This window comes from Cavia porcellus, unplaced genomic scaffold (assembly GCF_034190915.1).
Source record: "Cavia porcellus strain 051 isolate PalLab524CR breed Dunkin Hartley unplaced genomic scaffold, mCavPor4.1 scaffold_4, whole genome shotgun sequence".
NCBI classification, from domain to species: Eukaryota; Metazoa; Chordata; class Mammalia; order Rodentia; family Caviidae; genus Cavia; species Cavia porcellus.
This window is the reverse complement of record NW_026947487.1, coordinates 56,330,044-56,355,923: the sequence shown is the minus strand read 5'-3', so window position 1 is coordinate 56,355,923 and position 25,880 is coordinate 56,330,044. Positions and strand designations below refer to the sequence as shown.

General features: G+C 47.9%; 1 protein-coding gene across 1 annotated transcript; it reads left to right on the top strand.

Annotated features, from left to right (window-relative positions):
* The first annotated feature begins 698 nt into the window (after window positions 1-698).
* Mmp2 (matrix metallopeptidase 2) lies at window positions 699-25,412 on the top strand. The gene is made up of 13 exons (XM_003477541.5): window positions 699-1,146; window positions 3,822-4,048; window positions 4,899-5,047; window positions 6,087-6,215; window positions 6,401-6,574; window positions 9,242-9,415; window positions 10,205-10,378; window positions 12,220-12,375; window positions 13,072-13,213; window positions 17,371-17,507; window positions 18,678-18,837; window positions 22,849-22,958; window positions 24,536-25,412. The coding sequence occupies exons 1-13, from the start codon at window positions 994-996 to the stop codon at window positions 24,637-24,639; spliced, it is 1,989 nt and encodes a 662-aa protein (XP_003477589.2). The 5' UTR covers window positions 699-993; the 3' UTR covers window positions 24,640-25,412.
* Window positions 25,413-25,880: the final 468 nt, after the last annotated feature.

Genomic DNA, 25,880 nt, shown 5'->3' with positions numbered 1-25,880 from the left:
CCTTCTCCAATGTATCTTGCTGGAAACATCACCCCATCCAGAACCTCTGCCTCCTTTCGTCCTCCTGGCATTTGTTCAGAAGTCGCTTCTTCTCTGGCTGTCTGTAACAGGTTAGTGGGGGTAAGAACTGCCACAGCTGGAGTTTTGCAGTGCAGCTTATCACTTATTTGTCTCTTCCAGAGAGGGAGGGGCCACTCTCAGGAACAGGGCACATTGTGAGTACCCCGCTCATCACAGTGCATCCAGCATCTCCAGCAGCACTAGACCTGATGCGGAGGAGACACTTAAGAGGCTTTCAGAAGCATAAGGAGGGAAGTGAGGAGGGAGAGAAGGCAGAAGCTAATGGGCCTCTCCATTTGTTACCATCTTTCCCCAGCCTTTTAGCTGCTGCATGGTGCAGGGAGTGCAGGGTGTCCTGACCCCTGGCACTCCTCAGACCTCAGGCTATCAAGGGCCTACGGTGATAGATCTCACCAGATGTTTCAGTACCGAGTCGTTAGCTGTGTGCCAGGATTGGGGCTTGGCTGAAGAGGTTACACTGATGGTGAACATACAGCCCTGAAGGAGCTAAAAGGCTGGGGCTTTTTTCCTTGCAGAGGAGAAAAGAGGAGGGCCAGTGGGGGTGGGGAGGAGGCGGGCCCCGGTGCGCCCCCTCTCCCGCCCCTCACTGCCAGAGCCCTCCCAACCCAGCCGGCCACATCTGGGGCTGCCCTCCCTCGTTTCCGCCAGTTCCTCCGGCGGTGGCTGGACTGCGCGCGGGGCTTTAACTATACAAAGGGGTTGCCAGACCCGCGAGAAGTTGGCGGCGCGACTTGGACGCGGGGGCCAGACCATGAGTCTCTGAGCCACGCGGAGCCCAGCGACCCCGCAGACGGACCCTCAGAACGGGGCTCTGCGCGGCGGGGCAGGCGGAGCAGGCGCCAGCCAGGCGGAGCCGCAGTCGCCAGCACCGAGCCAGCGACCCCCGGCCAAGCGCGGCCCGGGAGCGCGACGATGCGGATGCGAGTGGCCTGGGCCACACTCGCCGGCCCGCTGCGGGCTCTCTGCTTCCTGAGCTGCTTGTTGCTCCGCGCTGCCGCCGCGCCATCGCCCATCATCAAGTTCCCCGGCGATGTGGCTCCCAAAACGGACAAAGAGCTGGCGGTGGTGAGTTGCTGGGCTGGTGTCCAGGAGCCAAGCTGAAACAAACTTCAGAGGCAAAGGATGGTGGTGGCCCCGTGTCTCCCCGTTATGGGTGGGGTGGGGAGTCTGGGTCAACAGCTTAGGGAGACTACAGCAAACATGGGGGGGGGGGCTCGTTTGTGAACGGAGGGGGGCTTTGGGACATGCAGAAGGCCTTTAGCAAACAACTTGTGGACTTTGTGACACATCAAAGCTGCTGAGGAGGGGGAGAAGGTGCTTTGCAAAAATCAGAAGAGCGCTTTTTGTAAATAACTGAGAGTTTGTGAAGTAGCTGAAGGACTTGGTAAGGAGCCGGGCTTTGTAAAGCACTTTTGGGCACATCTGCAGAGCTGGCAACTGCCCTACAGTCAGCGCCTTGGTAAGGCCTTGAGCAGGCAGTTCAAGGGATCTCTTCTGCCAGTGAGGCATTTTGGGAAAGGCACCTAACTTGGATAAACTTTGCGTGGACGAGGTGGCCAGCGTGGGGCTTGGCAAGTTTCTGGAGTCTCGAGCACACTTTTGGAAAGGGACTTAGGTAAACATCTCGGTGGAGGAAATAACTCTTCCTCCTGCCTTTATGGACAAGCTGGCGTTAAATTGGCCTGGGAGGTCAAGGGATGAGCCTCGGAAAGTTTCCTCGAGACCTTCCAAGGGGTCGGAAGACCGCAGGAGACAACTGGCCAGGAGGGCGGGTGCACAGAGGGGGGGGCGGGTGCTGCAGGGCCTGGGCGCGTGGGGCGGGGGCGGACTAAACCGCTGAGGTCCAAAGGCGGCCAGCTAGCCCACCCTCCTGGCCCGGCTCAAAGCCCCGGCTCAGATGTTGTTTTGAGAATGAGTGCGCGCCTGGCCGCTGTGGCCACAAGGTTACATAAGTGGGGCTAAGAGGCAAGCAGCTGCAGGCATGGCCCCTCATCCTGCAAGCACCCTAGCTGTGGATCACAGAACATCTGTAGCCTGGCTGACTCAGCCACCCCAGAGATGTCCCTTCATCCAACAGCTTTTTCCTCAATCTGTCTACAATAGGAATCCCGTGTCTCCAGGTCACTCTGGGTTGTGACCCTAGTCTTCTTTCTCTCAAACCTATACTTTTACGGCTTCTGTCTCTTCCCTTCACATGGGTGAAAGGATCTCTGTAGAATTTTGGGAATCTGTATGTTTCAAGGGCTTGGAGCTGGCTGGCATAATGATGTGCCTTGGAAATCTACTGATGAAACTAGAATTTTAGAGTGTGACAAAACTACACGGGTGCCCAGTCCTTCTACAGTCAATGGAAGCCCTGTTCTCCAGAGCAAGACCATGGAGCCATCCATAAGAAGACAGCCTGTGCTGGGCATGTTGAGGCACACCTGTAATCCCAGCACTCTAGGAGGCTGAGGCAGGAGGATAGCAAATTAGAACCCAGCCTGGGAAACTTAGCAACTTGTGAAAAGTTGTCTCAAAATAGATAAAGTAGTATTTTTTAAAAAGGCTGAAGATGTAGCTCAGTGCGTAGTACTATAATTCCTAGTGCCATAAAAATAAATAAATATAAGAAGAGAGGCTGTGAGTTAGGCTGACTCCCTGGCTTCAAATTAAGGAGTGCACTGAACAACTGCTAATCTTGGACAGTGAAGAATTCCAGTTTCTTCACTTGCAAATTGAGAACAACAATGCCACCTATCTCAGGGTTAGAGAGGTAATCTTGGACACTTGGAAGGGTACCTGGCACTGGTAAGCACTCAAGAAGCATTAGCCGGTGCATTCACTGTATTTACCCCCTTTTTTCCTCCTCCTTACTACCCCATGAGTTTAGAGCCATTGTTAGCAGATCTCCTAGTTCCCTTTACCATTCCAACATAGCACCAGTTGCTTGTTTAATTTTGCATTTGTTTGAGATCCATTGCCTCCCTGTGCTATAATTTGAACCGTAGAGTCTAGATGTGTCTGCCTTGTTCACCAGTTTGCCCCCAGAAATTGCACAGGAATGGCACATGGAAATTATCAAAATGCATTCGTTGAATGAATAAATGAATTGGTTGATTCCCCAAATCTCTGCAGGGACCTGTTGGATTTTGGCTTCAATTAGTCAATGGAAGAAAAGGACCATTTTATGTTTGGAAATAGCAGATTCAGGATTTGAATCCAGATCCTGTCTGCTGCCAGAGCTATTGCACAAAGCAATTGGATTTCTATTTAAGTAAAAAAAAAAGTGGGGGGCTCATCTCTAAGTCACCAGCTATTGGGCAGCTCAATAAAAGTAAAAAGGAGAGAGTGGAAGCATTATGGTTCCAGTGTGGGCTCTGGAGCCAGGTTGCTTAGTCCCAAATCCAGTCTGCTCTTTGTTAGCTGTGTGACCTCAGGTAAATTGATTCCTCTCTCTGTGCTTTATTTTCTTTCTCTGTGTGATATGGGTAGTGATGTCTCCAATAAAGGGCTGTGTGAGCATTCAGTGTGTTAATACGTATTGACTTCAGTGCTAAGGCATGTAGTAAGCACCTGGCAACAATAATCATATGCTTTCTACGGCGTGTGACAGAGCTGGCTTAGAACCGTTGCTCTTGGCCTCTGGGTTCTGTTCTTTCTGGATAGGGCCTGGACTTGAGAGTGGTTGCTGCGGGCTGCTGTGGTCAGTGCTCTGCTATCTTGACATGGCTCCTCCCTTGGCTAATCTTCCCCTCCAGCAATACCTGAACACCTTCTATGGCTGTCCCAAGGATAGCTGCAACCTGTTTGTGCTGAAGGACACTCTCAAGAAGATGCAGAAGTTCTTCGGGCTGCCCCAGACAGGTGAACTTGACCAGAACACCATCGAGACCATGCGGAAGCCCCGCTGCGGCAACCCAGATGTGGCCAACTACAACTTTTTTCCCCGCAAGCCCAAGTGGGACAAGAACCAGATCACATACAGGTGCCAAGGCAGGGCCAGGGGAGGCAGGGCCACTGGATTAAGGGACACTGAGTCTGCTTGCAGCTGCCTTCTCCCCACTCAGGAGACCCATGTCAGCAGTGAGGGCTGGGTGTCCTAGAGATTTGTATAGTGAGTTCTTGGTAAATGGATTCAGGCAGATCTAGATTCGAGCTCTCACTCACTGATCGTGAGACATTGGCCTTTTGCCTTTCAGTGCTTTGAGCGTTGCCTTCCGACCTAAAATACTGGGCTAAACACACCTTTCCTCCTATCCCTGGTTGGAGAACTTAGGTAGTCCACATATAAATGAAGGGCTTCCCCAGTGTCTGGCACAGGGCAAGAGTATAGTAAGGATTAGTCATCATCACCATTATAAATATCATTAGATGTGTCATTGAAGCAGGCAGAGGAAGTTTGATGATTGACTACTAATTTGGTTTTTGTTTTACTAAGTTGTTTTATTCGGTCAGTAACTGGATTAAGAGCTATGCTTTGTGTGGCTGGTCCTGGATTGCAGGAATGAAGAATCTTCCCTGTGTTCCCATAATGGAGTGTTCATGTCCTTGTCTGCCTTATACCTGACAGAAGTCAAAGATGACACTCTTATGGTGGAACCCGAAAGTGTTGGCCAATTTGTCATCCCATGGGTCTCAAGGAATTCTGGAAGGGCTATTCTCTTAGAGAGCTCACTCAGTATGTGCACACATATTCCCGCACAAGTTTGCTCCCGTGCATACACTCCTGCATACACATGCATCTGTGTGCATGCTTGTGGACCACTCACATGCTCCTATACACACATACACATTTGTGCACATTGTACACACACGTGCATTTCTGCCACCTTCAGGATCCTTGGCTACACACCTGATCTGGACCCTGAGACGGTGGATGATGCCTTTGCTCGAGCCTTCCAAGTCTGGAGTCAAGTAACTCCACTGCGGTTTTCTCGAATCCATGATGGAGAGGCTGACATCATGATCAACTTCGGCCGCTGGGGTAGGGAGGAACTGGGCTGGTGGCAGGTTGCAGCAGGGATGAGAGACAAAAGAATTATTTGGATATTAGAGGGTCATAGAGTACAATATAGACACTGGAGGTGGTTTAGATGGTGGCAGCACAACACAGCACAGACACTGGAGAGCCACTAGATGTGAGGGCAGGAGCTGACACCATGTAATCTGTAGACAGTACAATCCTGAGGTAAGCATCCAATTGTACAGCCCAAATTGTAGCCACTAACTACATATGGCTTTTTAAATTGGTGAAATCTTTTTAAGATTTAAATTCAGCATATCAATCAGATCCACCACATTTCAAGTGCTCAAGGGCCACATGAAACCAGTAACCCCTTTGCAGCACAGAGAATATCTATAGCACAGACAGTTCTGCTGAGTGTTGCTGGCTGATGCAGAGAAGTTACAGATTGACAGTGGCTCAGACCTAATGAAGTAGTGTGGACATAAATGGAACACAGGGTCAAGGCTACCATGTGACTTGGTGGTGTGAACACTGGTAATAGAAACACAAACGTAGGTAACATAGAACTGAATGGTACGGTGATGAGGTTACAGAGTTCGGGACAGGAGGCCATGTAGACCAGTGGGTGGATGAAGGGACTTTGGTAGTAGGCATGGGGGTGAGAGTAGTGGATAGTGGTGATAGTGTGACCTTAAGGCTGGATATGGATAAGAGGGCAGTTTTGACAGGAAGGTAGACATTAGGGGCCATGAAGGTAAATGATGGGGACACTGGTGTGGCATTGTAGGTATGTGAGTAGATATGGTGGCAATGGCAGTAGTATAGACAGTGATGGTAGATGGTGCAGATAAGGTAGCCATGTGAACTTGAGGGGTTAGTATAGCCCATAGGATGGTCACAATGAGGTTGAAAAAGTCTCTACTGAATCCTTTTATTTCCACTGCTAGATAACCTCAGTGGATCTTGGAAAGGGCACAGAAGTTAGGTGGGTTGGGTATGGATGGTTCTTGGGGTTAAGCAAGGTGCTTGGAAGCTGACACTTTGTGTGGCATTTCAGAGCATGGAGATGGGTACCCGTTCGATGGGAAGGATGGGCTCTTGGCTCACGCCTTCGCTCCAGGTCCTGGGGTTGGGGGAGACTCGCACTTTGATGATGATGAGCTGTGGACTCTGGGAGAAGGACAAGGTAAGACAGTCCTCTGCATGTCTCCTTATCACCTGGCAGCAAGGACCATGGCTTCTCTGGTGACCTTGAGTCCTTCCTTCTGCTCTGATGGGACAGGGGCAATGGGAGGGGAAGGGAAATCCCACCTCGGGGAGCCAGAATCCTAGTCTCCAAAGGAAGGCTCACAGGCTTCGTGTTGCCCTCAGTGGTCCGCGTGAAGTACGGGAATGCCGACGGGGAGTACTGCAAGTTCCCCTTCCTCTTCAATGGCCGCGAATACACCAGCTGCACAGACGCAGGTCGCAGTGACGGCTTCCTGTGGTGCTCTACCACCTACAACTTTGAGAAGGACGGCAAGTACGGCTTTTGCCCCCACGAAGGTGAGCGTTTCCTCCCAGGCCTGCAACCTTTGAGGTCCCTGCTCTGCTCCTAAGCCATCAACCACCATCTTCCACAGCTCTTTATTTATGCCCCACCAACCTGGAGATGGCCGTCTCTGCATCTCTCTTATCTGTGCCCTGATAGTTGTGCATTGCTTAATGATGGAGACACATTCTGAGAAATATGTAGGCAAGTGTGACCATCATAAAATTACTTATACAAACTATGATCCTCTTGCTGTGACTAGGCGATATAATCTTATGGAACCACCATCATATGGGCCACTATCATATGGTTCTTTTGTTGACCAAAATGTCTTTGATATGACATCATTGCTTACTAGTTCAATTAGTTTAATTTTTTAAAGTCTTACCATTATCCATAATATATGTGAAATTATAGGCTTGCTGTGGTAATTATTTTCTTTAACATACATGAGAATGATTGTAGAACTGTTAAAATGCCCCATGATTCTGTACTCCAACAAAAGCTGAGATTGAAGAGCACAAGTAGAGGCTTGGGGATGGGTGGAAGCCAAGTAGCAGGTTACAGAGGTAGGACTGACACAAGCTGGTGTCTGATCTGGCTGGAGACCTACCTTGGGAACACCAGCCATTGGTCCTCCACTGGTCCTATTGCCAACTCAGCTAATGAGTGTGTGTGTGTGTGTGTGTGTGTGTGTGTGTGTCTACCTTTGTGTGTATGTGTGTATGTGTGTGTAACTATATTTTCAGATTTTTGAAGCCATCTAGGAGGAAAGGATTTAAAATGTAAAAGGCTATGACGTATACACTCAGTCCTTTTCTTGATGTATTTCCCAATCACAAATCCTAGTAAAATAGTAAGCGTTCTTACCAATTAAGTCATCATATTTGATGATCTGGAGCTTAAAACTCTAGAAATTTTGGGGAAAATTGGAGAAAAATCTAAAATTCTTTTCTAAACATTTCCTTCTCTCTCATCTGGTAAAGATTCTTCAGTCTGTACCTAAAGGCTGTCCATCAGTTTAGATATAATGACATGCACTTGTGAAATCTCTCTGACGTCCACAGTGACCAACAGTGGGTACCAACCTTCGTGACAGCAACAAAGAAGCAGCTTGCTGATTGTCTTCCTGTTTACTTTCATTACCAAAGCTAAACTTTGTATTATGTAAGAATTTAAGACATTGACTATTAGTACATCAGAAGTTTTTAAATAAAAGCACTGTTTTTATCCTGCATTTCCCATCAAGGAGTGAGGTGACATTAACCCTTTCATAAGTCAGTGCCTCTGACTGGAACAGAGTGCCCTGATAATAGAAACAGCTGTATTTCATAACTTCATAAAGGGTTTTCCCCTGCACTGGATATTAGCTATCTACTTGGTCTTCAGCCAGGTGAAATTACGTACAGCGTGCACATGTTTGGCTCTTGCGGTTCTTGTTACTCAGCCCCTCCTGACTGCTGAGTCAGTGTCTGCCTCTTGCCCTCCTAGTTGGGCGAGGGGGGCGGGTGGTAGATCTAGGAGGAGTCAGGGGCTTCCTGGGTGATAGAAATTCAGCTGATGGGAGGCCAGAGATTGGGTGGGGGAGCTGGCCTCAGTTAAAATTAATATTCTATCTTTCCCCACTCCCAAACCACCAAGATCTCTCTCTGAGCTCCATTTGACCTTTTCTGTGGTCCCATTGCTTCTGCATCACAGGACAAAGGCTCTTGTTTGGGGGAAGTGAATCAATGAGGACACGGGCCCTGAGTCCTGCGGGGGGTGGTCAAGGACTGGACTCCTTTCTGGCCATGGTGGAGTTAACAGGAGCTGGTGAGGTCACCTCTGGCGCCACTGTGCACAGATGGTCTTTGTTACGCACTTGTGGTTTTGCTAGTTGGCAATTCCAGAGATGCACCATTTTGTAGCTTGGGGGTGGATGAGGGTACAGGGGAGTAGGAAGAGAACTCGGGGGAGACAGGCCAGATCCTGAGTCATACTGTCTCCCTGGATTCTCCAGTTATGGCCCTGGTCCTGGGAGTGGGGGTCTGGTGTGTGTATTAGAAGGGTTCCAAAGACACTATCTTTTTCTTCTGCTCCTTTCCTCCACTTTCTCTTGCAGGGACCACAACAGGGCTGTCCAGGAATGTTGTCTGGGGTTGAAGGGAAAAGATACTTTCTCTCTGCATGCACATGTGTGTATATAGAGTGTGGAGACGAGAGAGTGCTCTAGAGACAGATCCATGAAATTTTAGTTTTCAGCCTTCATTTGCTTCATGTATGTGACTGCAAACTGTTGTGGAACCATCTTTCTCCCAGACTGAGCTTCCTCGTCTATCAAATGGAGAGACTTTTACAGATGTGCCCACTGTGGGTGATGTAGTTAGCAATTCACCTGTTGTAGACATTGACCAGGCAAAGTGGATGTTGACACTGATGTTGGGGCAGGGTCCTGGAGGCCCTTGCTATGTGTCAAATGTTGACCATTTCATGGTTGGCATCCATGAGGTCCCAAGAGAAGGAACAGAAGGGACAAGGCTACAGGGCTTCTCTCTGGGAGCCCCCAGAACCAGCAAATGGAGATGGCTTTAATATTTTAACAATGCAATTACATCGGTGTGGACTGGCAGGTAGGCATCCTGCTAGCTCGATGCCTAGCAGGTATCTCTCTCTCAATGACATCCCTCATCTCCCTTCCCCAGCCCTGTTCACCATGGGTGGCAATGCCGACGGACAGCCTTGCAAGTTCCCGTTCCGATTCCAGGGCACCTCCTACAACAGCTGCACCACTGAGGGCCGCTCAGATGGCTACCGCTGGTGTGGCACCACCGAGGACTATGACAGAGACAAGAAGTACGGCTTTTGCCCTGAGACTGGTGGGTGTCACATTCTGCTGTCTTACAGAAACCCACCCAGTCACTTCCCAGCTTCCTTTCCTGAGGATAGGGGTGCCCACTAGAATCCTTGGCAGCTGGCATGGCAGGGGCACAGAAATCATGACAAATGCAAAGCACCAACAGCCAGCTGAGCCTGAATGTCAGGCCTGCTCAGGACTCTCTGTGAATGACCTGTACCCCTTCTCCCTCAGCCTCTCTCTCTGACCTTGCTGTCTCTCTTGTCTGCTTTTTCTAGCCTGCATCTCCTCCTAGCTGTTTTTCACCAAGGACTCCCTTCCCTTGCTCCTTCCTTCTTCCCTCCTCCCCTCCAGCAAGTATGCTTCAAGAGCCACATGCAGAGGCTGTCTCCCCAGGGCCCCGCTTGTGAGTGTCATCATACAGGAGCGTGTGTTGGGACTATCAGCCCTACGCAGCCATCTGGCCCCTCCATGCCCATAGGTGCGATGCTGGGCCCTCTGGACAGCTCTGGACCCAGCTGCCTGGGTTTGAACCTCAGTTCCGATCCTAAATATCTGCTCAGGCAGGTTTCTTAATCTCTGCAAACTTTAGAGTTTGCATCCATGGTTTCTCCATGGGTGTAGCCCGTGGTATCCACAGTGCAGACTTAGTGGGGGTGGAGTCGAGATGTACATTGAGCCCTTGACCTAAAACATGGGACGGAGTGGGGATTTTGTCAGTGTGGTTGTTAACACTGGCACAAAGCCACTGTTTCCTGGTGGGGGCCTCAGACTCCTTGCTGTCTCTTGACACATGTTTCTTACTTCCCAGCCATGTCCACTGTCGGTGGGAACTCAGAAGGCGCTCCCTGTGTCTTCCCCTTCACCTTCCTGGGTAACAAACATGAGAGCTGTACCAGTGCCGGGCGCAGCGATGGGAAGATGTGGTGTGCCACCACCGCCAACTACGATGATGACCGAAAGTGGGGCTTCTGCCCAGACCAAGGTATGAGGCCCTGGCATTTGACCAGAGACATTGGACACCCTCTCCCCATACCTGGCCTGGAGACTTCACCTCAAGCACAGACATTGACCCTCAGATATCCACCTACGGTATTAGCTACTGATAGGGACACAGGACTGCAAACCCACGGCCCAGGCAGAAAGCCTATCTGGCCCTGGTGGAGACAGGCTCCCTGCTGAGGCCTTATCCAAGAAGGTGGAGATATAGCCTCCAAACAGAACCTCATCCTCCTGGTATCTGCTTCCCAATGCAAACCAGTTCTCCTGGTTTCCAGTCATTTCTTCCATTTTGACCACTCCTTCATTCAGGGGGGGATTGCTACCATTCCAGGCAAGGCTTCCTCTGCTCTGGATTCTCCTCAGAGACGTTCCCACTCCAATACAGAGATGCCTTCCAGGAGCTGGGCAGGCAGCAGAGGCTCTAGATTTCTCTGCCCCATTGGTTGTATTCTTTGCCAGCATATGAGTGATGTTCCCTCATCTATGCTGAGCACACAGCCTGCCAGGACAGCCTCTGCCCACTATGACATGGACTGGAGTGAGAGATTGACCAGGAGATGGTCCATGCCCCTGATGTGAACAGTGTAGTGAGTGAGGTCCATTGCCACCATGCCCTCTCTAGTCTGCAGGGCATGTGAACCTTGAGCTGCAAGCCCCTATGACCTGCAATAGGTGAGAGGGCTGGTCTAGGGTCTGCCACAGTGAGGTCAGTCTCCCGTTAGGTCATTTTTGTTTATTTTTAAGAAAAAAATTTAGTTTATTTTTGTTACTCACAGTGAAATGAACTTGGCAGATCCCAGAGGCTGAACAAAATTGTTTTTCTTATCCTCTGCTAAGTAATGTGCTGAGACATTTCTTGACTTTATCAGCTGTGTCTGAATGGTTTTGTGGCTCACATTAGGTGAATACTACTTTTCTTGAGCTGCTATGACAAAGTACCATAAGATGGTGGATTAAAACAAAATAAATTGATTCTTTCATACTAATGAAGGATTAGAGTTTACAGTCAAGGTGCCAGTAAGGCATGTTCCCTCTGAAGCCTGCATGACTCCATTCTTTGCTCCTGGCATCCATAGCCTTCTTGTCTCTGTCTGTGCCTGACTCTGAGTCGGTCTTATAAGGATGTGAGCCACATTAATTTAAAGCCCAATGTGATACTTTAATTACATCTGCAAAGATTCTATTTCCAAGTAAGGTTACATTCCCAGGTTCCCAGGATTATGAAACCTATCTTTTGGGGGGCATCATTCATCCCAGAATAGGCTGGGAAGTAGGATTTTCTGACTTTGTCTGTCAGAGCCTGGGCATTGAATCCAAGGGGCCATGCTTTCTTGCAGTAAGCAAGAAATGGGGGAATCATGGGGCCAGCGCTTCCCCACTTGCCCCCCACCCCCTCTTCAGAGGCTCTGAGAAGCAGGATTTACCCCTAGTGTTTACAGAGGCATAAAAGGTCAGGAAGCATAATTTTTAATAAAAACAAAACAAAACAAAATTTTTTTTCTCCATTGGCAAAAAAACTCCTTTGTTTTGCAGCAAAACAGCTCCTTTAACACAAAAGATTTGCAGATGCTTCTCGCCCTCCTTCTTTATAACATACACACCATCTGTGCTGGGAAGGGGCAGGAGGACTTTGGCTGACCCTGCTTGGAAGTAGGAGGCACAGATCATTAATTCCAAATCACTGAGGACAAGTAAAGTTCCTTATGTGCTGCGTCCAGGGATTTTAGCCCTCATGGGGACATCCGTGAAGTCTCCCTCGCTGGGTCCCTGACTCCAGTCTCACCTCTCTGTCTTCCAACCCTCTCTCCCTGCTGTGATTCTCAGGGTATAGCCTGTTCCTCGTGGCAGCCCACGAGTTTGGCCACGCCATGGGGCTGGAGCACTCACAAGATCCTGGTGCCCTGATGGCGCCCATTTACACCTTCACCAAGCACTTCCGCCTCTCGCAGGATGACATCAAGGGCATTCAGGAGCTCTATGGTAAGCCTCAGCTTGGGTCCTGTGGGTGGTGTGCAGCCTGGAAGGGTGCAGGGAGTGAACCAGCAAGGTCCCACTTACCTGTGACAAGGGCAGGAGGCCTGAGTGGTGACCTGGTCTTAAAGGAGTCAGAGAAGTGCTCGGAGGGGATGCGTGGACAGCACCAGCTGTTTCCACTGTACTTGGCTCTCCATTTCTAGGGCTCCTCATTTTCCAGACAAATAAAGTGAGGTTTCAGTTTGAGCATCCATGTCTTCACCAGTTCAGCGAATTGACTGCAGGACAGAATTCTCCATCATCTGGAATGAGCTTAATGATACAGGAGTGAAAGTTTCTAGTTCTCAAAATTTGCTTTTATTTTGATATGTAATGGAAACAACTAATGCCCCAAACCAATGATTGTTTATTATTTGTGCTTGGAGCTAGGTTGTAGTTTAGAAAATCAGTTCATTTGGAGCTGGGGATTTAGCTCAGTGGCATATCATGCAGCCCTTCTGGGCTTCAGTTTTGTTGTCTATGAAATGGAAATTCAATCTCCTGGTCTCATTTCCCACTCTCCAAGTCCAGGCATCTTTATCGTCCTGGGCTCACTCTAAAGCCAGAAGACCATTGCATCTGATGTTGGGGGCCTGAACTGGTGGAGAGAACTTCTAGACGTGGGGAGAATTTAGGTCATGTATCCCTCCTCCCACCCTGTAGGGACCTCTCCTGACACTGACATTGATACTGGAACTGGACCCACACCCACCCTGGGACCTGTTACTCCGGAGATCTGCAAACAGGACATCGTCTTTGATGGCATCTCTCAGATCCGTGGTGAGATCTTCTTCTTCAAGGACCGGTAAGTGGAGGAGTTTGCTTCTTGACATTCCTGCTTCCTGATTTCCTCCTTTCTCCATTATTCCTATGTCTCCACCCCTTTCTGAGGACTTTGGGGCCTTCACAGAATGACCACTGCCAGCAGTTATTGTTGTGCCTTAAACAATCTGCAGATCTCAGTGCTTACCACACAGGCATCCCTTTTGCTCCATCATGCTCTGCAGACCTGCTAGGTTCCTGCTGAGGTTGGGAGTGAGGTATACTCATGTCACTTATTTTCCTAGTGTTAGTGACAACTTGTATTAGGTGACATGGTGTAAGAGAACAAATCAAACCACACCAGCACATTTAAAACCTGCACTCATGTCATACCTGAGAATAGTCCATAGACTAAAGTAAACCTAACATTGTTCAAAGGACAGGAAACAAAGTCACATGGCAGTACACATGGATGTTTGTTTCTAAAATACTTTTCTAGTTTACCATAGGCCTTTTCCTGAAATGTCCTTTTCCTGAAACAGCCAGGTTTTTCAAAATGTGGGTAATAAGTGACCACAGGATAGAGAGAGGTAATGTCCTTGCTATAGATAAATATGCCTACTTATTTGACAAGGGATGAGACTCACTGTAACTGCTTGGTCTCCTGAATAATGGCAAGGAGTATCTAGGACCTTGTTAAATGGTTCACCCATCGTTCATCCAGCCATCCATCTGGCCGTGCGTGAATATATCCATCCATCATCCACTCATCCATCCATCTATTCATGAGGTATTATCTTTCCACCCTTTGATGTATCTATCCATTCATCCATTTAGATAAAGTAGTTGAGAAAATAGACTCTGCATTTAGAATACTATACCTGCTATACACAGATTTTTATGACTGTAGATAAGTGTCTTGGTTACTTTTCTCTCATTGAGACAAAATATCTGATGCCTAAAGGGAAGTAAGGAAAGGTTTATTTAGCTTACAGTTTGGGGAGGTTTCATCCACACTCAAATGGCTCCAAGACAGGGTGGCACAGCAGAGGGGAGTTATTCATGATGACCACAAGCACCAAGGGTAAAATGGGCAAAAGAGGGGAAAGCACGCCTCCTTCCCTCCTTTACATTGTATGTCAGTTACATTCACACTGTCAATCCCAGTGCTAGGCAACAAACCAATCACAAACACTAGATTCAGCCATGCCCAGGACTGCATGAGGCTTGGGGGAGCCATCTGAACACAAACCATAACAAGTTAATTAAGTATCTTAGTGCTTCAGTTTCTTCATCTATAAAATGCAGCTAGTATTCCTTCATAAGCAAGTGACAAGGATAAAATGAGTTCAGTGCTTAGAACAATGCCTGGCACAGGGTGCGTACAGTCAAACATGTTATTGACAAATAATTGGCATATTTTGCATATTGATAAATAATTGGCATATTTTGCATCTATTATCTTGCTAAACATTAGTATTGTTGGGGAGAAGACAGTGTGCTGGTGACAGAAGCTCTGCTTGATGTCTAGATCAGTGTTCTCAAAGAGAAATATGTGGTTGTCCCAACAAGAACCATCTAAAGTGTGAGTGTTAAATGTGTGGGTTCTTCCTGCTGCCTTTGGCTGTAATCTCTGAGGGCAAGATTTCAGCCTGTGCATTTTAGAGAACTCCTCCAGTGGTTCCAAATGCACATAAAATTTGTGCATCACTACTGTGACTTAGGAAACAAAGCACAGAGAACTGACACCACTTAGTACATGCAGAATGGAATGGAAGAAATGTGATTGCAGAGGCATTAGCAAAATGCTTTTGGGGGAACATCTTATTCAAGAAAAGTTTCACATAGGAGGCAGCCTTGGAACACAACCTTTAAGGAAAAGCAAAATTTTGATGCATGGGATGGGATGAAAGATTGGGACCTGCAAGAGACAGAGAAACTGCCAAGCAAAATCATGGAGGTGTGAAAGATCCTGGCTTATACTGGGAAGAAAAGGGAGACTAGTGAAGCTAGAAGATGTTCCATGAACTTGTAAAGGGTCTCTTCTGCTCTAGGCATGGGATTAGGTGTGGGGGTGCAGGTGCTTGCCCTTCGTAGGGTCTGTCAGTCAATGGGAAGAAGACAAGAGAGTAATAAGAGTCTGAGTGGAAAGTCAAGTACCATTAGGTCTCAAAACCCAGACCAGGATGCCTAAGAGTAGATGTCACTTGCTGCCCTACAACCACTTATGGCAGAGGCAAGTGGGGAGCCCATTCTCTGGAAATGTCCTTAGGCTGGAGCACTTCTCATAGGGAAGCCCTCGTTATATGTGCAGATGTCAGAAGTCTGAACCTGGAAGGTGCAGGCTAGAGGTATCTTAACTTGGCATATCACACTTAACTTGCAAAAAGACTTTGATGAATGTAAAATAGACTCACAGAATTAGTCGATAAATAATTAAGCACTGACTATGTGCAGGAGTTCATACTAAGCACTTGTGTTAGTCGTCTCTCTGTTTCTGTTAAAAAAAAAAATGACCTGAGATAATCAGCTTCAAATGATTTTTGGATTGCGGTTTTGAAGGCTTTAGGCCACGGCTGGCTGGCCTGCAGCCATGTGTCATGGTGGGATCACATAGTGGGGGAGCCTTCACTGCATGGTACTGGAAGGAAGGAAGCGAGAGAGAGGAAGAGGAAGAGGGAGACCCACACCCCTTCCAGGCTGCACCCTTCATGACTTATTATACCTGTATGCCCCACCTCTTAAATATTCCACCACCTTACCAGCATCAAGCCAAGAATTCAGTCTTACACGTGGGCCCGAAGTGGACACTCCTCAGCAGCCCCACAGCCTCACAGTCCCAGGAGGACAAGGCCAGTACAACAAAAAGACTAAATTTGGATTTTGGGGTCAGATCTGGATTTGAATCTCAATTGTAACCTCTCCGAGTTTCATTTGCCAACTAGGGATGCTATATTAGGATGCTTTGCAATGTTTGACAGAGAGAAACTCTCTCTCTCCTAACTCCAAACTGAAGGTCACTTAGATAGTAGAGAAGGTTCTCTTGATGGTACAAAGTACAGACGCAGAAGAGGGGCAGTGACTTGATGTCTTTGTCCACTGACATTCTTTGTATTGACTGCATCTTACGACTGGAATCGCTCTGGCTCACAAGACTACTGAAAACTGGAGCTGTTGACTTCACATATCTAGCAGGAGAGTTATGCATACACACACACACACACACACACACACACACACACACACACATCAATTCTTACATTTGAAATGCAAATCTGTTGTTGAATATTGTCATGCCAGTATAAGTAACTGCTGAATCAGAAACAGTTGCCAAAACATACTAAGCTCTGATTGGCTTAGGCCAGTAGTCTCAAACTTTGGCATAAACTACAATCATCTGGAAAACTTCTTAAAACACTGAACTCAAGCCTAGTGAGTCTGCTCCACATGTCTCAGGTGGGACTAAATAATTTACATTTTTAGCAAGTTCAAAAATGCTGCTGCTGTTGGTTTGGGAACCACACTTTGAGAGCCAGAGTCTTAGACTAACGAATATCTACTCCTAGCTTGGAGACTGGGTCACAGGCAGTAGGGGCTCATGGTGGAAATGATGGTCGTGTAGGATGGATTATATCTGTGAACTTCTACAAGAAAGGATGACAGGTATATAAATAATAGATTCTGGGCAGACCATCAAGATTGCATATATTATACTGTTATGAAAATTAAATTTTATGAGGCACATAAAGTGTGTAGCATTTAATAGGCCTTCAGTAAACAATAGCTGTTACCCTTATGAAAGTATGCAGCTTCATCATTCCATTTCAATTCAGAAAATGCTCTTAGAGTGTTATCAGCCTCTCCCTCAACGGGCTTCTAATAAAAATGTGAGAGATACAATAAACAACTGCTGTTCTAGGCACTCAGTACTGATTTTAAGAAGCTTAGAGCTAGGAGAACACAGTATGGACAGAGATAACCAGAAAGGTGAGGGTGGGGAGGAAAGGGCTTGCTTTTTAGCCCTAGCACCTTGCAGAGAACGAATCTGCCCATGCTACAGCCTGCAGTCCTCCTCCAATCTTCTTTTGATCCTGAATCTCCCTCCCATCAGAGAATCATCAAGGAGTTGTTTCTGGGTAGAATTTAGAAGCCACATATGCTTAGAGCTGTGGAGTGACTGTGTCCCCTTCCTATGCCCAGGTTCATTTGGAGAACAGTGACACCACGTGACAAGCCCACGGGGCCCCTGCTGGTTGCCACATTCTGGCCTGAGCTGCCAGAGAAGATCGATGCAGTGTACGAGGCCCCGCAGGAGGAGAAAGCTGTCTTCTTTGCAGGTGTGTGGAAGGGTCTTGCTGGCCTTTGGTCTTGGCCTTTGGTCTTGGGGCACTATCCCAGGGCTCTTATGTAGTCTGGCCCCCTCTTTCCCACCAGCCCACAGTCCCCAGGCACCCGTGGGGCCTCTTCTCCTTTATGCACCCATTCTTTCAGCATCATTTCCAAATATCTGGGAGACAGATCTAGACACCCCAACATCACACAGCTTAACCAACAGAGAGAATATTTCCTTTCTTTTTAGTTCTTTTGCAATCCTTCCAATGATTCCTTTGCCAAAGAACAACAATACATTTTAGTGCTTGTGTGTCCCTGACACCTTTTTAGTGCTAAAGTCTTTGCAGGCCATCAATTTAGTTAGAATTTTAAAAATGAATAGTTTTCATTTTTTAAATTTTTACATAAATTTCTTTTAATACAGATGATTAATTATACTAGGGTGGCATTCAAACCAGGACAGAAACACATCAGCTCATAAATAATATTTAAATAAGGAAAAAATTTTTGTTAAAGAAATCTGGTTTGAAAGATTTTGAAATGAATTCACTAAAAGCAAAAATATAAAGTAAGTAAGTGCAAGGAGTCTCCAGAAGTGGATAGGGTGTATGTGGCTAAAGATCGAAAGCTTTGCTCACCCAACAGTTACTTGTGTACCGACTATTTGCTGCTCTTTGCTGAGCTCTGGAGATGCAGCCTTTGCCCTCCTTTGCTGACAGATTACTCAAGGAGACACAGCCAGGCTGCTGGGAGGGAGTCTGGTGTGGTGTATGATGGGGGGGGACAACAAGATTCCTGCCCCTTTCTACAAGCTGGTGCCCATCTCCATCCCATGGTAGTGACCATGTATTCTGGCCAGGGTAGCTGTTGGCTCTCAGGGTGCTGTTGTACGAAGGAAGAAGAGGAACCTCTTTGTGGCCAGCATGACATTCATATGACCTGGATCACACACCCTACCCCAAGTCCCCTCTGTGGCAAGGTGACTTAATCAACTTACAAAACCTTGTATGTGAGGCCCGATCCTGGCACTGAATACAGAAGTGAGGAGGACCTTGTACCCTGTTAACAATGACTGCAGTGGTCATGCCAGACAGATGATAGGACAGGCTGGCTCGGGGGACTTCACCACTATCACCAACATCTCTTCCCTTCAATACCATTTCTCTTCCCCTCAGGAAATGAGTACTGGGTCTATTCTGCCAGCACCCTGGAGCGAGGGTACCCCAAGCCACTGACCAGCCTGGGATTGCCCCCTGATGTCCAGCGAGTAGATGCTGCCTTCAACTGGAGCAAGAATAAGAAGACATACATCTTTGCGGGAGACAAATTCTGGAGGTAAGGAAGGACTGTGAGCAGGACAACATAGCTGTCTGTGGCTGGATGCCTCATGGGTCAAGTTTAGAGGTTGGTGGATCATGGACATCCTCTTTCTGGTCTTTAACCTGCCAGAGCCGATGCCCCTCTGAGAAGTCCCCAAAGGATGAACCATCCTTGTGCACATGGATGGTGTAGTTCTAGTCACGCTCTCTTTTCCCTTCTCCTGTGTTTTCTGCTTAAGCCTGTGTAAGTCTAGTCTGGAGTCTCACGTTTTAAACTGAATCACTATTGAAGGGGGGAATCACTATTGAAAAACAAAGATGATAGCAGCTACTGTTGACACTATGCACCAGACACTATTCCAAGGGCTCAATGAGGTGTCTACTATTATTATTTTTTTCATTTTGAAGATAGGAGAACTTAGGTTTCAAAGAGGCTAAATAACTAGCTGAAAACCACACAACCAAGTCACAGAGGTTGCGTTTTGGGAATTTGGCATTCCAGGTAAATGCACGACAGTATCCTTACTTGATGCCGAGGATTCCCAGGAGGCAGGAGAGGTAGAGACAGATGGCAGAGAGTCATGCAGAGAGGGAGACTGAGAAAAGGGTGCAGCAGCTGCCTACGGGAGCCAGCACCCAAACCAGGCCCCCAGAAGCAGCAGTACCTTCTGATAAGTCTGCAACACGTCCAGTGGCTGTGGGCACAGACTGGCAGGGGAGGAGTTCAGAAGCAAATGGCTCTCTGCTCTGAGTCATTTGCAGAGAAGGACCCAGTTCTGAGACTAAGGAGCCAGATAGCCTGATATCTGGAAACACTGATGAGACCAAGTCCAGACCTCAGGAGTTTGATGATGATTCTTCACACATTCCAAATGAGGAAACTGAGATCACAAGAAATTAAATAACCTCTCCAAGTTGTTTGTATATAAGTTTGTTGGAGCATAGGGTAGGGGCACACGGCTGTAATCTCAGCACTCTGGGAGGCTAAGGCAGGAGGGCTATAAATCCAAGCCCAGCTTGGGCAACTTAGAAACTTAGCATGCCCCGGTCTCAGAATTAAAAATAAGGAAAGAAATTTAAAAAGGATAGGAATATAGCTCAGCAAGAAAGTTTCTGGGTTCAGTCCCCAGGGTTTGAAAAAAAGAAAAATATATTGGCACGGAGCTGCGATTGTGGCTGCTTCTGCTGTCTCCTTACCCGTGCCACTCTACTGCATCCTCTGGGCCACTTGGTCAGTGGGAAAGGGAGGACTGGATAAAGGCCTTTGCTGTAGTTTCCATCTCCCCTTTCTAGTGTTCCCAAACTCATACGCCTGCCACTGCATCCAAGCCCTACCAGGAACCACTTAGAAGCAACTCTAAGAGCCTTTGTCAGCTGTCCTGGAAACAATTCTGCCTCCTCCTGAGGCTTCTGTCAGCTCCCCTTTTTCTTCTCCTTCGGCCCTGTATATCCAGCTGCCCTGATTGAAAGCAGCTTATGTCCCAGGCCTGCCTACAACAGAGAGGAATCCTAGACACATTGCTAAGATACTTAGCAACCTAAGCTGATTGTTATCTAAAGCCTCAGGAAGGAAAAATAGTCAGGCAGGAAACTACTGAGCGGCCTTCCGCCCACAGCCCCGGCACGCTCCCCAGTATGCCCACATACTTCGCGTGGCATCTGAGTTTCCTAGGCACTTGGAGCCTCCACATCTGAGAGTAGTGGACAGGGAGAGGTGCCGAATCATCAAAATGTGCATCTAAGAATCATAAAACCCTGGTGTCTTTGCAGCACTCTGTTGAAGGACTTTTATAGTTACTTGCCACATGTACTATGCATGTACACAGGCAAGAAGAAACATGTCCATGGATGAGCATGAGTGCCTGTGGACACACCCTTGCTCACAAACTGTGAAGTGCCCAGCCCGGCTCTAGGTAGAGTCACCTGTCTCCCAATGCTTTCCACATTAAGTCTACCTCCTCACACCAGGGGCCCGGATGGACAGGGTGCTCTGCAGAGGAAGTCCCTCTGGCTTTCAGAAACAGGGATGGAACTGAAGGGCCGCTCAGAGGCTTTGAGATGGGCTTCCAAAGAGACAGCTCTTGCTTGAAGAACAGGTGATAGATGAAGTTGTGGCACTGGCCTGGTGTGGGTCTGCAGAGGGTGCTCGCTGTAGAGGATTCCTGGAAGGATCCTCACTGTAAAAAGAGAGTGAGTCCTGAGTAATGAAGGATGGGCATCTGCTCCCAGCATGCTAGGAAGTGCTCGGAGCCTGCCTTTGGGAACTTACCCTAAGACCACAAATCTGCCCTGAGCATCTCCTCTGTGCTAGGCCTTAGCACGGTGCTGAGGAGACACTGCTTGAGAAGTAGTCACTCTCTACCCTTGTGGAGCTTACAGTAGTGAGCAAAAGTGACTCAAACATGTTTGAATCAACTGTAGGTGGCTCTGCCAACAGATCCATGCCAAACACTGATTGGGAGCTATGAATGTCACCTGGATGGCTCATTTAAGGTAGATTCCTTTATCAGTCCTATTTTCCAGATCCAGACACTGAGGATGAAATAGGTCAAGGACACAGGCACAAAAATTCTAGAACACAAATATTTTCATTCTTATACCTACCAGCTTTACACTACAGAGGAGAAATATCTATGATTCAAAGCAGTGTACAGGCCTGTGGGTGACACTGTTCAAGATGATAGGGACTGAGGGAAAGGAAGAGGCACAATACCTTCCTGAGTTAGCATCTTCTTATACCATGAGGCTATTTTGTCCCGGATGAAAAGAGCTTGGAAACAGATGGGTTCATGTCTGTGAGTCTTGGCTTTCTTATCTATAAATAGCATTTATTCTGACTCTCCTTATCTGGTGGAGACAGAATGAAGAAGAGCTGAGGGCAAGGTCAAGTTTGGGACACATATCTCAGCCTTCCTGTCCCCAAAGATGTTGTTGAAAGGATCGGTGGACGTGAGGTGGATGGAGTACTGGGTGTTCAAGCTATGCAGTTTGGTTTTGGTAACCCCCAGCATGAGGAAGCAGATTTGCAAAAAGTCTTCTGATGCAGTTGGGTTTATGAATGCTTTTCTGGACACTGGAATGACAGGCTGGAGGAGAAAGATCCCTGTACAGGACATCTTTCAAGGAAGTTGTTGAAATCTGGGTGTAGGTGGCAGGGCTGGGCATGGGGCAGGGGAGGCACTATGTAGGAAAGCTTGGCTGTCACCAGGATGGGATTCAAACACACATCTATCTAGAAAATTCACTCCACAAGCACAAGACTTGATCCTGTTTTTGGAGATACCTACTGGTTCATAGCAGGAGTTCACAGTGTCACAAATAGGTTATATGTAAGCAGGGAAGCAAGAGAAGGAAAATGACAGCCCCATTTAAAACCATCTCCAACAACGGTTAAAAAACGTAGGTCTTGCTAACTAGGGAGAAGAATCTGCCATGAATGCCTAAGATATTTGCCTGAATCAAAGGCAGAGCCCAGGGCAACCGTGCACTGTGTCAGCTGCAGCAGGGACTGAGGTGACAGGCAGTCCATCTGCCTTGTGACTAACAAGCCTTTGGTTTACATTCATCACTTTGCAAGAGGACCTCATTCCCTCGGCCCTCGTCATCTCTCAAGATGTGGTTTGTTATCTCCACTTGACAGATGAAGAAGTGGCAATTTGTTCAAACAGTGGAGTGAAAGAATGATGGGACAGGTCCCGCCCATGGGCAGTCGGCCCAGTGTTCCAGTTGAGCAGCAGAGCTCAACATTTGTAAGGAAATTGACATTTCTACAGACCTACAAAATGCCAGACGGAAGGATAGACATTCTGTGTCTGGGTGCTGGCACTAATTGAAGATGGTTTTTATGGGATTGTCCAAAGTCATGTAATTAGTAAGTGGTGGAGTTAAGTTTGAAACCCAGGCCTGGTTCCACACTCTCCCATTACACCAGTTGCCTCTCTGAGGGTCAGGGTCTGGTTTCTCAAGCCTACCCAGGAGCCATCATCTAGGGGGGAGACAGCCTGCAATGTGGTTTCTTGTCTTACAGATACAATGAGGTGAAGAAGAAAATGGATCCTGGCTTTCCCAAGCTCATTGCAGATGCCTGGAATGCCATCCCTGATAACCTGGATGCCGTTGTGGACCTGCAGGGCAGTGGTGAGCTATCCAGGCCTTCATCCGCTTTCTAGGACTCCCTGCCCCCAGCCAAGGCCCAGCTCCTCCCCAGCACACACACTTCCTCATTGTGCAGGGCAAGCTGCTGTGCCCTGGCAAAACAAACCAACCCCTTCAGCCTGGGGCTGGGCAGGCAGCCAGACCCCTGACCCCTGCTCCTCAGCCAGGCCTTAGGCAGTGAGACCTAGAAAGGCTCCTCACAGCTGCAGGGCCTGAAGCCAGGGCAGGGGAGGGGAAGAGGCCTGCAGGGAGCAAGGAACATGGCCTGGTGCCCTGGATTCATTCTGGGGCTTGATCCAGGTCCCTTCGGGTTTTGAAGGAGGCCTTGTGGCTGCCTCCCATCAGCAGAAGGCTAGCTCCATTGGAGACAAGGCAAACTTTGTCATGCTCTGTTGCTCATGCTGCAATGATCCTGCTCTCGTCTGTTTGCTTCTTTGCTGAATGAAACACAGCCAGTATCAGCAAAGGATAGAATCGGGGTTTGAAAACCAGATTCCTGAGGAGGCTTCTGGGAGCTCTCTAGGGCCCTGGAAATGAGTTCAGTTTGGCTTTTTAGAGGAGATTTCAGTTCAATTCTACAAAGATTCTTTTGAGCTCCTACCATATGCCAGGCACATAGCTCTGAACTCTACAGGCTAAAGATCTTACAGGTATAACAAAAAGCAGCATATGGTCAGGTCCTAGGTTAACAGTTATCTTCAACCAAACAGCCAGACATCTATTGAGCACCTACTATGTACCAGGATTTAAAGCAAAATGAGTGGGATCATGTATGTTAGGAGGAATTCACAGTTGTCAAAACCTCCTGGGACCACACAGGGATTAGACAGTAGGCACTGGAGAGGTCTGGGGTGAACCAGAGACCCATGGCTTTTTTTTTTTAAACTTTTTTTGGTATTGGGAACTCAGGACTCTGTGTTGTTGCCAGGCAGGCACTGTGCCACTGAGCCAAATCCCCAGCCTGCCATGGCTTATTTACAGGAAAAAGTTGCTTCTCAGCTTCTTATGAGTGTGGAGTTGCCAAATTTGGGGCCTTATTTTTGTAGCTATTCCAGGTGTTTTAAAAAGAAGGCATATATTCTTACATTCATGTGACATTTCTCGATGTTTCTAGGTTGATAAATGATTCATAATTAAACACAGAAGCAAAACAAACAAACAAATAAGCACAAAAAACATCCCCCCCCCCAAAAAAAAAACCCCCTCAACTTGTGTGAGTCAAATAAAAGGCATCTGTAGGTCAGATAAGAGTGAAAGGCTCCCGGTCTTCTATCCCTGGTCATGGAAAGTGCTTGGCTCGGTGCTGGCGTTACATAGGATACTGTTGTCCTTATTGCTTCTTAGCAGATATCTTCTACTTTAATTGCACTGCAAGCCCTGAGAGGTTGGTGTCTTTATCCCATCACAGAGATGAGCAGACAGGGATTAAGAGACCTTATCTCTCTGGTTTAAAAGCTTCTCCCCTGTGTCTCTGATAACCAAGCTCTTAGGAACCTTCTGGCTGTATACCTGAATATCAGGATGGGCTGATCACAACCTCTTGTCCTTCTCTGTCCTAGGTCACAGCTACTTCTTCAAGGGTGCTTACTACCTGAAGCTGGAGAACCAAAGTCTGAAGAGCGTGAAGTTTGGAAGCATCAAATCGGACTGGCTGGGTTGCTGAGCTGGCCTGGCTCCCACTGGCCCTTCTCCACTGGGCTCTGAGCACTGGGGAAAGACCCAGAGGGGCCTGCCAGCCCTGGCTTCAGCTCTGTAGTTAAATCAGCACTCTCAACCTTTGCCTGGTAATTTAAGATTCCAGAGAGTTGCTCCACCCTGTGCCCAAAGAAAGGTGCTGTTGTACCCCTTCCAGGTGCCCTTTCCCCCTCCAATCTCACCACCCCTCGGAGCCAGCCCGAAAGAGATGCTTTGATTTTCTCAATGCAGTCCTGCTCTGGGCTGCCCTGGTGCTGTCACCCTTCAGGATCTTCTCCCTCTGCAACCTTCTATGACTCACAGCAGCCGTGGAGCCTACAGAGACTATCTCTAGAGGGCACTGGTGGCCCAACAGCCTGGCATGAGGCAGTGGGATAGGAGGAATGGTCAAGTGGCCACCTTAACACCCGGCTTCTCACTGCTGGCTGCCTTAGAACTTTCCCTGCACTAGTCTTTTGCTTTTTGAGCACTTTGTTCTTTTCTTTTGATCCTTTGATTTTTCTACTTTATCACATTTCCTGACGGAAGGACTTGGATTGTCTCAAGTCACCACGATGCGTCTCCACCCACATAGCATCGGTTCCCACATCTGTTCTATTTAGGATCTCTACCCAGTCTCAGCCTCCACTGGTTGGAGGAACCCAAGCCATGGCTTTCAGCTCATTCTTTTCTGCCTCCCCCTTCAACAGTTCCCCATGGGAAATGGCAACAAGTATAAATAAAGACTCCAATTGAGTGGCAGTGTTTGCCATCTGTTTTAGCAGAGCCCAGAGTGGGGCCACAGCTGCATCCAGAAGAGGAAACTTAGAAAATCTCTGCCACCTGCAGGGAGCAGATGATGTTCTCCAGGAAGATCAATGATGCCAAAATAAACAGCAGGAGAGTCCTGAAGTGGGTGAGCGCGTGTCCTTCCAGTCTGAGTGAGCAAAGAGCCTGACAGAGCAGCAGTTCTTCACGTTAGTTATGGGATAGTTCGGGGTTTGCATTCAGTCTCAGTTTTTTCATTAACAATGATACCATTTCTAGTGCTACTACTAACCTGCAACAACAGTGCTTTCCATCATGACTGATGAAGGGTTTACAAAGTGCCAGAGACTTTACAGGCATCAGTTCATCTAACCTTTACGACCCCTTAAAGGGGAAGTTAACCAGCTGAATCTTATTGATGAGAAGACTAGACCCAGAGAAAAGTGGTTTACCCAGGGTCCT

Excerpts from the sequence above, each read along its gene's own strand:
- Mmp2 (XM_003477541.5), top strand. The coding sequence starts at position 994 with ATGCGGATGCGAGTGGCCTGGGCCACACTCGCCGGCCCGCTGCGGGCT. Across the intron at positions 4,049-4,898 it reads AAGAACCAGATCACATACAG|GATCCTTGGCTACACACCTG; the intron begins GTGCCAAGGCAG and ends TGCCACCTTCAG. Across the intron at positions 17,508-18,677 it reads GAAAGCTGTCTTCTTTGCAG|GAAATGAGTACTGGGTCTAT; the intron begins GTGTGTGGAAGG and ends TCTTCCCCTCAG.